The sequence below is a fragment of the Sprattus sprattus genome (genome assembly GCF_963457725.1).
Source record: "Sprattus sprattus genome assembly, chromosome: 2".
NCBI lineage: Eukaryota > Metazoa > Chordata > Actinopteri > Clupeiformes > Clupeidae > Sprattus > Sprattus sprattus.
Window position 1 is genome coordinate 20,252,043 of NC_137921.1, and position 14,619 is coordinate 20,266,661.

The following is a 14,619-nucleotide window of genomic DNA, read 5'->3' on the forward strand; positions in this document are numbered from 1 at the left end:
ATTCAACCCACTTTGCTAATTAAATTGATTAAATGTTAAGTACATTCATATAATACATTAATCTAATCTTATTCATAACTTGTTTGTTGAAAATGAGCAGCAAAACCAAAGCATTCCCATATTTTTACAGTGTACTTCTGTATCTGCATGGTATAGCTCACCATTGCAGGTATGAATAACCTTGTCTGGGATACTAAAAATTACGAGATTTAGATAAAAGAATATTTGGCAATGGCACATCAGTAAGATTTATGTATTCTTTTTTTGCTCATTCTTCTTAAAGCCCAAAGCCAGATCATGATAACTGTAGGCTTCACTTATAGATCATGATAACTGTAGGCTTCACTTATATTAAGCCATTTCATTGGATGCACAAATGAGATGTTATATATCAGCAATTTAAGTGCATCAAAATGCTGCCAGGGTAGATAAGGCTATGTGACTGTTTATTAGCGACCAATCCATAATATGCATTTTAAAAGTCGACAGTATCCACCTCTCAAAGGGCATGAATAGTTTTAATTCGTAGGGCCTACTGTATTTGTTTGTGTGCATGGGCATGGATGAGCACCAACACCAAGGTGCGTGAGTCACGGCCTGCTCCCCTGACTGTTTTGAATTACACAGTGCTTCTCCTCCGTCTCAATACCCCCCAATTGTCACAGGGGCCTTCGCTGCCTCGAATGAAAAGAACTTGTGTTGACAGACATAATAGTCTGTGCCTGCGCTTGGGGGTGCCCCTAGGGCACGTCTGGTGCGCGTGCCTGGTCTTGGCTCCGCTGGCCGGGTGAGGTCATCCTTCTCTGTGCTCGGCAGGAGTAGGCCGAGGAGGCCAAACACTCCCGTTCCTAAACTCACGGGTTGTAGGGGGGATTACCGTGACTCACGGTCAATACCGGCATCGTTCTCCCATAAAAGATGATCTGCATGTTATGACAGCAGGCGCAAGACGTGTGGAAAATCCCAGCGAAAACTGTCCTATGAAACTGTGTCAGGTCTGTAAGTCTGTAATCAATATGCGCCATATGATAACTATTTTTAAATTGGTAATAGTCATGGGGTTTTCGATATGGGACACATTTTACATCCTCATGTGGGCATACACATAAGATTAATTTGGTTAAGTAAGATATTATCTAGTTCCCATTTTAAATTAAATAATAAAGTGTGTTTAATGAGATAATGAACAATGAATGCCTTGGGCGCATACACATTATTTAGTGACAGTGTGATTTACTTATACATTATAATCGCCGAGAGATTCTAGCTGACAAAACAAAACCGTTTGTTTCCATGGAGTTCATTGTGTGCCGTAACACAGTCACTGATCCGTTTGTTGTCGTCCAAAACAAAGGCAGTTTCCCATACGTCAATGTAAAGAAGCGGTCTAAAAGAAGAGCTCAGTCTGACCACTCCGCAGGGCAGTAGGTATCGGTTGGCAGAGTCTGTCAGCACGTAGCCGTGTAAACAGAAACCCTATTGTCTGACTTTGCGCTGAGCAAAGCAGTACCTATTGCTCCGCTCCTCAAAGCTATAGCCTGGGGAGATGCTAATTGAGGCCAGGTCACTAGCAGGCTACTTGTAGAAATACCAGGTGTTTAGTTAAATAAAATTATATTTCTTGTCTATGACCACAATAATCTCTTTTAATTGCTCTTAATCAGGTTGGTAAGGTTTTTTTTCTTTGTGATGGTATCTCAAGTCAGTAGGTGGAGAAACGTGGCCAAACTTGATGATAGTTGGCCATAGTAGGCCTACATGAACACATTATTGTTGTCCAGTACCATGAGAACTCACTGTTATGCGCTTCTCAGCATGCCTTATAATATGCTTATATTTACGCCTGAAAGGTGTTTAGTGGTTGACACAAGTACCATGGGCATTTACACTCTCCACCAATCACTGTTTTGGTCACATTGATTAGGGATGTATGTTACCAAAATATCTCGTCCAACAGAATTACCTCCACTAAGAGTAACATTATATAATAAGAATTAACACATACAAAAGATTTGAACCTTTGAAAAAACTTTTAATGAAAAATGACAATATTTTCCCATTGAACAACAAAAATGTAGGAAAGGAATGTTTCATAGAGCCAAGCTCCTATGTACAGCATATTGCACTTGAGAAACAAATGTCCTTTACTTCCCTCACCAGTTGGAATGGAGTGGACTCGAGAACCAGAAGCACACCGCACCAGACAACAAAGCAACACAGCTATCTCACTCCTGGCATAACTGTCAATATGGTAATGGCATCACTAGCCTTTGCAGTTCCCTCCATGATTGTCACTGTCACCCCAAATCATCACTGAAGGAGAACTCCTAAGACTGTGGTGAGATGGCTTCTCATTTGGTGTCATTTGGTGCTTTGGGTTCCTCTGGTTTTCAGTCTCTGCAGCCCTTCTTCTCCTATATAGTACAGATAGCGGGGCCAGACTATAGTCTCCCAGAAAACAGTTCATGCTACTGTCCTCAACAGGGCAACACTTTGTACAGCAGTACATGCCAGCATTCAACTGTTAAGACAGCACTGATAACATGTCATTTGGATGTAATCTGAAGGCATTGGTTAAAATTCATCGACTCATTGTGAAGGTTCGCTTTAAGGATTTGTGACGCGGATCAGACTTTAAAGATTGTCAGACGTGCGTTTTCACAAAGTTCACTGCACAAGACAGGAGACCTGAAAATGACATTCAGAAACATTACTGAACATTTACTGAACTGATTGCCTTTTTTGTGAGTGGGAAGATGGTTAAGGAATGAATGATTTGCTGTATTGCCCGTAACTTAATAACATTACCGTTTCAATTCAATTACATCACATTCAAAGCTTTTAAGATACAAATTTCAGAAGTTATTCACATGCAATTTTAGTTTCATAGAAAACTTCAAGTGAGGGTCCCAACAGAGCGAATGAATAGATTTTTCATTTTTGTTTTGTTTTTTAACAAAAAGAGATTATCATAGAAATCTGCTCTTACTGGAAAGTTACAAGTAAACAGTTACTCTTGAAATTCCCTGGATTTTCTTTTTTTTGGGGGGGGGGGGGGGGGGACAGGACAAATCATTTTGAGTTCAAAAACTGAACTGACACTGACAACTGCCACGAAAAATGTTCCTTTTAAAGGCAAGCATGACATAGATTCACTAATAACAGGGAGAATTTGGAGAGAGGACACAACCTGGACTAAATTAACCTTCCAGAAGATAATACTGAACATATTCTTACTTTCCTGTCTAATTTTGACAAAAAGAAACTGACTAACCCTCAGTAGCCAGATGACATTGACTAAGAAACTGTTTGGGGGCAGGTGTACCCCACAACATAGAATTTCATTAAGTTTATCCAACACTTCTACAAGGTTGTTGTCCTTTCAAAGACTTTCCGGTGCACAGTTGTCGCAGACGGTCTGTTTGATATTACAGTTTGGGGCAAAAGACTGTGGGCCATGGAAACTAAGAAGTCAAAATGGACAGGTGACAGCATATCGTCATGAACTCTTTAATCCTGACTAGTATCCGCCCATTCAAAGCCTTGAGATTGTTTTGTCTCGCATAGAAAACAAACTCCAGAGACAGGCTGATTTTGTTGCTGGTCTGCTAGACACAAGGCACATTTGATGTCTTTTTGATTGTCTATAGTTGTTGTTTTTTTCTTTCTCTGACCCACAGTTGTAAGAGGCACACCAAACTCTGCACACTGAATGCTCACAAGAAACCAGCCCATATCCAGAAATTCAAATATATAGTAGCACTGAGCAAATATACACCAAATAAATTAGAATAAATTATTTCAAAGAAACTACAATGACTTGAGGCAAATAATATAAAAAAACATGATAGGTTGAGAAGAAGTAACATTTGGATGAACACAGAGTACGTGCTGTAAGAAGGGAGAGCTTACACACAGCCTTTCCATGAATGGCTCTGTGAACACTGCTCCATTGGTCAGCAAATTCAGAGCTAGGGGGAATGTACAGGAAATTACATCATAACTATGGGGGCTCAAGAAACCCATCTCTTATGGACTGAAATGGTTCAGTTTAACCAGAGAACTACTGGACTGGGCAATGAATGATGGAATGTTTAAATTGGGATAATATGAATCTCTGTGTTTATCCAATGTCATTCAGTCTTGGCTTTACAAAAAGAAAGTTGAATTTTCGGGACAGTGAAATGCTTCCCAAGTCTAAATATACCAACCCCCTGAGATTTTCTTTACAGAGGCAAGTTCAGTTTTTGTTTGTTTTTGTGTCTGACTCTTAACAGGTGTTTTACACTACTGAGAACTTGTGACAAAGAATAAGAATCTTAACAAACATATCAGATGTCTTCAATTATTTTTGTAAAAAATATCTCAATATAAATGTCATCTTCTGTTGTGAAATCTTCATAAAACACTTTCCTCTGCAATTTCATTTAATTCTTAACTCCCCCCCCCCCCCCCCCCCCCCCCCCCCAACATCACTCTTTTTCACAACTATTTTAAGGGACTCCGTACAGATTAGTCAAATAAGGCAAAGATGATTGATCCAAAGGAATCTGCCGTTATTTATGCCAATCTGACTGCAACAGCATTTGATCTCTAAGGTTTCCAAGCGACCACTGGCTACCATCATAGCCACATGGCTCCGGAGGGCCAGGCAGGGCTTATCCGCTCAAGTGCATTTAGACCCGTTGAAGGAGTGTTCAAAGAGACTCGTACAAATAAAAAAGAACATCCTTTTGAACGTACAAACACTCAGTTGTGTACGTGAGTTCAATGCAAAGGCCAAGAGAACTTGTAAAAGTGGTAGAACTGTGTCAAAACCGAACGATAGCACCTTTAAAACCACCACAAGTTTAGTCTGCTCGATTTGTCATCTGCCTTTTTTTTTTTTGAGAAAGAATTTTGTGCTCACAGTAAATGTTCAAAATTTCAAAATTCATTTTTTTAACTGCTTCATCTCAGGTAAGAAAGAGCATTCACAGAAAAAAAGTTTCAAAAAACATATTTTTGTTTCTCTTGTGGTTACAAAGGCTGGCCTAGGCCACAAGTAACAAGACAGGGCTATATAAAAAGCGTACGTCTCCCGGTCTGCTCTGTATAAAAGGTTTAAAGACCGCTGGCAGATAAAACGCTTTCAAGATACAGGCAAAAGGAGAGTTGAGAAATCTCAGTCAACAGCCACTGGCAAATAAGTCAAACTGACCTATTATCTAAGAACAATTCAGTACCGCAGAAGAGAAACCTGTCCAAATAAGCCAGCAAGGAACCGTACGCAACTATGGTGGGATCAATAGTGCACTGTGGTCATTTCATAAAGTTCAGATGCTTCAGCACGGAATCTCCGCCAAGCTTTCCCTTCCTGTTCTTCTATTCCCCGATCGCCACCATTTTTGTTGTTGTATTTCCTTCCCAAAGTCATTCCACTGCTGCAGGAAGGAGTAAGGCAATAGCTGAACTATCAAAGGTCCTTAAAGGTGAAAACATGAAAATAATAACAAAACAAAAAAAACTTTTCAACGTACTGAACAAAATACTTTATCTTACATTTGTTTTTTGTTTTGTTAAAAATAGCTCTTCACACAGAATGGCTTCTTCATAAAGTTCAAAAACAAAAAAAAACGAACCAACGAAAAAAAAAGATTCAGTCACCGTCCTGCGGTGACCGCCAAGTTCTTCATCCCCACCCCTCCCTCCTCTTGGTCAGTCTTGTTAAGTTATTTATTCCATCCGTTCGATCCAAACCCGTCATAAAGTCATACAGTGCCATCAGAAATAAGTCTCTTGGGAGTGTGGTTAAGTCCTGTGGCCCCCTCTCATCTTGGGTTGCCTTGTCGGGGAGGGGCCAGGTCTACCCTCTGGAACAGGTAGCTAAAGACAGCCGTGCCCACACGCCACCACAGCGGCAGGTGATCTCTTTGGTGTCTGGCCAACTGCAATGGGACAAGGAGAAGAGACAATTAGACATTAAAACCTCTACAACTCAACTTAAAATGCTAACAATACTACAATTGACCACTGATAACCAGATAACCATTTCCATATTAAGGGGAAAGAAAACATATATTATTACTATATTGTAAGTTGCTTATGAGTGACAGTAATCAGGGCCATCACTTCTCTCAAGGCTTAGGTTGTAAAATAGTTGAAAGTATTATTAGTTGAATGTAAAATATGATTTTTGAAGTGAAGCGGTAATCCAATTCTGTAACCCTTTACGGCAACTGAACTTCGCACTCTGTTCCACACTAAGGTGTTGTATTCAGATAAACGGATAAAAAAGCAGCATTCTATTTGAGGCACATGACGTACCCATACCCAGGAGTTATTTGTTCCATGCAAAGTAAAACAAATTCAAATAAACACTCATTTCTAGGCCAGACATCACTGGTGTGTCTAGACTGTCAACCTCCAGAGACAGTGTGAGTATTGTCACAACAGTGGCTTTGTTTACCTCTGTGTCAAGTCTATATCGCCTGTACAGGGGGAAATGAATGATCGGGTTCCTGACTACCACAGACAAACCACGGGCTGAGAAGAGGATACTTACTAGCCCTAAAGAGGATTACAGACTGACTCTTACATCAAATAAAACATCAAACGATGCTTCCTGTCAAATTAAGTTGTTGACAAGTCCTTTCTCTTTCTGTCCTAAGTGCACTGAGGGGAAGTCTGTTTTTGCCTGAGGGGAAGTCAGGATCAGTGTTTAATTAAGGAGGAATATTAAGAGAAAGCAGACTGTCAGTGGGATTAAGGGGGGGTCCCCTGGGGCTGGTATGTCTGGACTCAACAGGGAGAAGCTGTCTTAAATGAAACATAATGGCTGATTTGAGCCGATCAGTTCTGACAGAAGAACATGGATTGGTTTTGTTTTTTATGCTACTTGCTGGAAAAATGTACATTTTAAACAAGGTTTAAAATGGGGCAGAGGACTTCAGGGCTGTGGAAATGAAGAAGATCGGGTAATTGGGAGAGGGCAAGTGAAGAGCTCCGGAATGTGTGTGTGTGTTTGTATGGTGGCGGGGGTGGGGGGGGGGTTGTCAGGGGGCTCCAGGGTTCGTTAAGCAAGGTTCCAGTGAGTCAAGCGTAACACAGCTCCTCTCTGCTCAATCACGTCACCCCACTCAACAGCCCCTTCCTCTTCCACGCAAACGAGTGCATGAACGAGGGCAAATGCTTTTGGAGACTGCTTTCTGAGAAATACATATAGATTTCATCATTTGGCCTCTCTCTCTCTCCCTCTCTTTTACTTTATCTCTCCCCCTCCCTCTCAGTCTGTTTCGCTCTCTAAAAAATGGGGGGTTACATTGAGGGATTATCTGAATACTGCACAAGGAGGTGTCTGACAGAAATCCCTCCTGGGAGTAAGACTTCCCCGAGTCCTGCAGTCAGTCGCTGCCTCCTGGCTGCGTGTGGACATCAAGGATCTACCCCACCCCTTCCCTCCCTCACCCACACCCTCCAACCCCCCAACCCCTTGCACCACACCAACCCACCCCCATCAACCCTTGCCTGTGCCTCGTGTTGCAGGGCGTTGCGTAAGCACCTTCCCTCACTGCACCAGAGTACTTGGAAAAGAGGATGGAGGAGTTTGAAGTGCACATTAACTGACTAACCTATTATGACCGGCATAGATAAAAAAAAGATTTTCTGTTGTTTTGTTATCCAGTTAAGCTCGCAACGAAGCACAAAGTACTAAGGAAGACCTCTATTAGATTTCGACATAGACGGCTAGTTTACAGGCTTACTTTGAACCTCTTGAGATACATTCATCATGGCAGTTAGTAGACAAACATGTGGACAAAAGACAACGAGAGAAGAATCAATATCATCTACAGCAGCTAAAAATAACTCAGTCACTTCTGTACATAAGGGGCCTCTAGCACGCACACGCACACACACACACACACACACACACACACACACACACACACACACACACACACACACACACAAAGACACACTTATGCATACACACAGGCAGTCATGTATCTGTTGGCAGATAATTTCCAGTGAAAAACAGTTTAAACACTGAAACCGCAGACCAGAGTGACTGTGTGTAAACACAGATTTGCATCTCACTCTCCTCGGTTACCTAAACTCACTCCACGCTGGACCCTTGGCGATAAGGCCACTCGTATCAACCAGGCACACCTAATTTGCTAACACTGAATTGGTAAAATATTTACAACTGCTGATAACCTCCTCGGTGCAATAGCAAGAGGCCAGGACAAGGGGTGATGGTGAGGTAATCCAATATGCTGAGTGCTTTAGAAATGAGGGGTGGGAAACGGTAATGAAAACTGGGTAGACTGGGTAGATGAGATAGAATTAGAATAGAAAAGCCTGAGTAGGAGAAGAATAAATGTTCAAGCTATCCTGGTATTAATCACAGCCACCTTGACAACAATGATGAGAACCGCTATGCGTCGAACTGTAACATTTGACCATTCAGTGACTATATCGCCCTCAGTTAGCTGCCCCTGGTTAATTGACTATTTATAGTGACCATCGCAGGGGACAATGTTGGTTTACATACCAGGACAAGCTCACAACTCTTTGAGTATGCGCCAAGACATGTGGTTTGGTATAAGTTATTTTATCCGCCCTCTTTGTGGTCACCTCCCTTCTATAAGCAGGAGGTTTTCTTTGCACTTATGCTGCCACAAGACAGAGTCCTAGGTGGCCTGGCCACCTGAACCCACCTAAAGCCTTCTGAGCCCACTCGAAGAGCACCACATCACTCTTTGAAAGACGCTCATGGTAGTGATGTTTTCATTTACATTTTTAAGAGAATATTCATTGATTCCATACATGGCATTAAAAAAAGACAAACACCTGAAATGTCGACACACAAACCAGACCTGACTGGCATGTGGAACTGTATTTGGGCGTTTCTGGCGCACCCTTTCACCTGAATATTGCATATGCACGCAAACAACATAGTCTCTTTCTCTCTTTGTGTATGCGTATAGGTGTGTATGTGTGTGTGTGGGCGTGTGTGTACACATTCTTACATTACACAGTCTTCTATTTCAGGAAAATGAGGTCACAGCCATGAGTTCAGTAGTGTCAGGTAAACATTACTCAGCAGGGATAACAACACTTCAGAAGCGTCGAAAAAGACAACCATGATACAGCCTCTCCCATCATGCCCCAACCCCCAAAATAAACACAGCCCACCCAAACCCCACACAGCCAGCCCATCCTAGCAACACACCGCACACTTCCTTACCAGCTGCAACTGATCTTGGTTGAAATGGTCCCCGATCTCGCGCAGCTTGCGCCCGATCTGCGCCTCCACGCTCATGTGGGCCTCCTCAGCCATCCCATGGGCTAATCTGGGGTCCTCTTCCCCTTGCTCCTGCTCCTGCTCCTCCACCTCGTGTCCCTCCGGCTGAGGAGCGTCCCGCTCATCCTCGAGGCCCCCGAGGCCCCGGGTGGGCTCAAAGAGTGCGGGGAAGTGCCAGCGAAACCCAGCGTTGCCTGGGAGATAGACACACACACACGAATTAGCATGAGGTAGCTCGTCACAATGCTGGACAATACATGTAAGCCAAGAAACCAACTCTTTTACAAAATCTTAAAGACTAATACAGCTGGTATTCACTCTTTCAGGGAGGATGATGGGTGTCTGTTAAAGTAGGATCAGAGCAGTGTGTTTGGTCACAGGCTGAATTTTCAAGAAACCAAAGTTTTATTTTTGATCACAATATTGACTATGCATGAAACTTTCACTGCACGCGTCTGTTTACCTATGAGGTCATACAAGACTTGTTAAGCCGGTTCTGGCTACTTCTTATCCGATTGTGTACAAGAATGCCCTGGCTTCCAGACATGTTCCCTGACAACCATAACAATAACGTCATAAATCTGACTGTGAAACGTGTCTCTCTTAGGGTAATGACAGTAAACAGGGCAATCACATTCAGGTTATATCACCCATCCAGTTGAAACTGGATCAGCCAGTTAACCCTTCAGGTAGACAAACTTGAATATGTAATGAACTTCTGGACACTAGACAGATTTTTGAGGCTTCAGCTGGCTAAAACATTTGGAAAGATCACATGTAGATGTTTTGAATTTCAAGTTTCTGGCAGGCCATGTAGGTGAAGAGACTACCAAATTCACATATTATGCCACAGTAATCCATTCTGTTGTAATACTATCAAGCATGAGAAAGTAAGCTTACCGCGGAAGAATGGCCTGGGCTCTTGTGCTAATCGGCAGGGCAGCATGGCGCTCCCCCTCCCTGGAGCCACTGCAGAGCTGTTTGTCTGTGTGGTCCGGTCCTCGAATTTAACGTCCATAAAAGGGGTCCCCCAGCAGCGCGAGATAGGCCGAAACATGTCGTCCTCTTCATCGTCCATCAGCAACCTCAGCGGTAATCCCCCTGGAAGGATCAGTATGAGTATTAGTGTGTGTGTGAGTGTGTGTGTGTGTGTACAGTATGTTCATATTCTTACTGCCCTGAAACATCTTAACAGTTATTATGGAAAACACACTGTGTCATAATCCCTCATGCAAAGCCACCCTTGTCAAGATTTTCCTAAAATTGTCCAAGATGAAATTCCCCTTTGTTGGTCTGGCATTATGGACCAAAGGACGCACCTGAATGGCCAGGCATTACCTCATTTAAAAGGATTGCATTGTTGGGCATCCTGGCCGAGGCTGAAACAGACGCGCGTAAACAAAAACCTCCGAAGGGTCAGATGATGTCACCATGGTGTCACCTTTGCTTTAAATGCAAATGATCACCACGGCATTGCAAGAAAAAATGTGGTGATCAGACCAATTACCAAAAAATAAACTTTTGACCTTCCGATAAAAACCAACCTTCTTCATCAACATTTCTTCATATATCCGACCGAAACGGAAATAGAAATTACATTCAAAAGCAATCCTCTTAGACATAATTCAACTAGGGGCGTATCTGTGGTGTTGAAGTCTTATCGTAGCTCCATACCCAGAGACGAGTGTGATATTACAGAAAAGAAATATAAAGGAGAAACAACGAGTGCCATGATGCATCATGGGAGATACAGTCATTTCTGCAGCCATAATGGAGTACATGCAACAAAGCGACAGATTTGACAAGTTCCTCTTGCTGATATGGCAAACTGCAAGTGGCAGCAAAAAGATCTGCCTAAGAGGCACTTCTCCTACAAAGACCTTATCCCCCACTCCAGAGGAGTGAGGTTCAACCAGCCCTCATGTCCGACAAATGCATAAATGTATGTACTCTTTCACAAACACACACTGAAGCATATCAATCTGCAAAACAGTTTGGATCTCTAAATGGACAATAATCCTACCAAATCAAAATGCATACATAAATAAAATTGCATGCATAAATAAATACATTACCAAGTCAAGGCACAATGATTCCTCGCACTGCCTACCGAATCAACCAACCAACCAACAAATGCATGCTTTAATAAAAGGACCAAGCAAGTGACCAGTAGAATAGTAAAAAAAAAAAAAAAGTCTTTCCTCTGTGTGGAAAATGTGTGAATCACATATTTTTCAACTACAAATACTACCTATACAATGTGCAAAGTGTGCATTTAGGCTAAAATTGGCTGTTGCATGACCTGTTTTCTTATAACACAACAATTAAGTGTCTTTCTGTATTATCTTGCGTTATTGCACCATGTTTTGTACAGAGGGACGAGTTATTTGGCCCATTGAGACATAAGATGAACTGTCATAGATATAGTTCTACCTCAGCTTGATGATCTCTTTACTGTTTAAGTAGTTTATAATGCCCCCAAACCCCGATTACCCAGCAGGTGCGGATTTTTCTGTACCGCCTTTGACAGAGAAATAGGGGAAACTGTATCTGCCCAGCGACAACTTAATGCTCCCCCTACCGAATATTTTGTGCAGTAGCATTCTAAACTCGACTCCGGGCACGCTTTGGGTGACGGACTTGGAACATGTCTCGACAACCCCCATCGACCAGCTGAGATGACAACAGCCATCCGAAAAGCTGAACTGCCCAATAACTTTACTTTCAAGTAGTTATACAATTGCGTAGACATCGTCAGCATAAACTGAGCAATACATTTTAACACAAAATGCATGTTATTTAGCTTTATTTGCGAATAGCCGAGATCATTAATTAACCCATCTCAAGACGTATCTTAATCAACTGAACATCAGCCTACATATTAATCAGTCAAACTGCTAAGACTGCAAGTTGATTTAGCCAACATATGTATTTCTACGGAACGACTTTGCGCTGTATCCTAAACAGCGCTGTATCCTAAACGTGTTTAAATCGTAACTTGCTGCAACTTAATTACAACGGAACAACATCGAACAGATGTCGGCGCTCCACTTGATGACTTCTGAGTCGAGTTAAAAGTGATAGCCTACAATGGTACATGCACTCCTAGCCCATCACTGCTGCAACATTTAGCGTTCCGAATCACCCTGCACGAGTAGCGACTCGTTTGACATGTTTTGACATGCCAAGATGTCAATGGGGTTTGACGACAAGTGATAGCCTACTCCGAGATATAGTCCAATCTAAGACCCTGAACGCTTGCACACAAAATGTGAATAATAAAAATATTAATAATAATAATAAAAACACATCAAAGTGGTTTATTTGCCAATCATCAAAACAAATACACCGTCCCTGCCTTTCAAAGTATATGCCACGAGTTTTCATTACAGAAGATTTTTTTTCAGCTGGCCGGGGCAATGTCAAGTAGGCTACCTGCAAGGGACGTAACATTCTGCAGTTACACAGCTACATAAAATAACACAAGTTCAAGTAGGCTACAGTCAAAATCATGGGACGTGTTATCGCGTCCTCGACTGACATGCGGACATGTATCATTATCATCTGATCATCTCGGACAGTGGTTCAATAGAATAATGGTCTGAAAAACAACAAGACACTCACCGCCAGTTGACAAGTCGTCCTCCGTTATTGGGGGTATTTTGATCTTTTTCACGATATTTATCCTGAACCGAAAAGATGTACCGTGCTCTAGGCGTTTCTCGTAACACTCACACCAATGTTGCCAACCTGAACTGTTGTGGGGGGCGAATGTTTTTTTGCGAGCTCGCCGTGACAAATCCCGCCCCGTGCCAAATACGTCATTGTAGTATGGTAATAGTAACACTAAAGACGCAGCAAGGTATCCGTGCATTTGGAGGTTTTCAGCACACTGCAGACACCGTAGGCCTCGTGCGCTACCTGCTGAAGCCACATAACTTATATCTTGGAGAACTGGGTTGACAAATGAATTTAACTGATTAATACAAAATCCTACTTGAAAGCTAACCGAAAATCTCCATCTCACGGGCAGTGGGCTATCTCTTGTGTCGCGATTCTCACACAGATTTCTAGTCATAATCTAACCTGTGGATGTGAGCGTTGCAGTATTTATCTAGGAGACAATATCAGGATTGTCATTATGTATATTAACACTCCCTTAGCCTAATAATGTTATTGAGGTCAGTCTGACCCACAGAAAGTGAGATCTCAAACAATTACATGTGTGGCCCTTTAAGTTCTCCTGTGAAACTGGTGAGGCATGGCCTAGCCAATAGGAGGGTTTGTTATGATCCCGCCTTCTGTTTCGTGTATTTTGACACGTGGAGGAAAGTGAAAAAAAAAATCATTTGAGGAGGTAAACATGTGACCATCTTTTTTCTTTAAGGTTACACATGAAACTCAGTATCTCAAGGCAAGGAGCCATAGCTGGGCCCTGTTTGTTATGCTAATTTTCAGATGCTTGGCTAAGCCTTTGTTTTGTGTTATATTGTTGTATCCATCTTTTCAAATATTCCAAATACTTTATTGTAATCTGTTGGCTGCTTCAAATCCTGCCATCTGAAAAAAAAGTGAATTTGTTAATCTCAAGACACCCTGGCTGTACACTGACCAAAGGTCAGTTTGCAAAGAGACCTGCTCCGCCGATCAGAATGTGCCTCCCTAAATGCTGAAAATGATCTGTCCCAGTCTTCCTGTGGAAATATGAGATGTGTGCATGGCAAGATGTCTACCAACTGCAATCTAGTCATTGACTTAAATAAGATAGTTAAAAATGTGTCGAAATTTCGTTAGGAAGCTTTCCGTCATTACCAGAATTGTTCAATCAGGTAGGCTACTACTTAATTCAGTCATGTACCACAGGCAAAATATTTCTATGTGATCACATTTCAACAGTCTTACTGAATAAGATAGCCAGTGTGCAGTGGTGGCTAATAATGAAAACTAGTCTAATACTTCCGACCCAGAATCATCAGCAGAGTGATCTCCATCTTCTAACTAGAGCAGCACAGCTTACCACAAGCCTCTCAATGAGCATCTTCTCAGTAGACCCTCCTCTGCATAAAGGAACATTTGATAAACTATCATTTATTTCATCCTCCAGCCTCTCTGATTTGAGGGTGTGGGGGTGGGAAGGTTATGTGCGGTTGTTTTTACCACAGCTCCCATTTCCCTCCAGGCACACAGATCATCGTACAGCGAGTCAGATGCGGTTTGATTTATCCATACCAAAGCTTACTGTATGCCTGCAGCACTGACAGCAGTGTTGTTCCTAGTGTTATCCTGTTTTGGTTTAAACAAAGCAATGCATTTTAAAGTTGCATTCACTTGTG

General features: G+C 42.1%; 1 protein-coding gene across 1 annotated transcript; it reads right to left on the reverse strand.

Moving 5' to 3' along the window:
- Positions 1–5,810: 5,810 nt before the first annotated feature.
- On the reverse strand, positions 5,811–13,008 carry LOC308382879 (bcl-2-modifying factor-like; the record flags this gene model as incomplete). Its single annotated transcript, XM_080860400.1, has 4 exons — positions 12,911–13,008; positions 10,187–10,387; positions 9,230–9,480; positions 5,811–5,927 (listed from the first exon to the last, which is right to left on the reverse strand). Exons 2-4 carry the CDS (start codon positions 10,362–10,364, stop codon positions 5,811–5,813), a joined length of 546 nt encoding a protein of 181 aa, XP_080716526.1. The 5' UTR covers positions 10,365–10,387; positions 12,911–13,008.
- Positions 13,009–14,619: the final 1,611 nt, after the last annotated feature.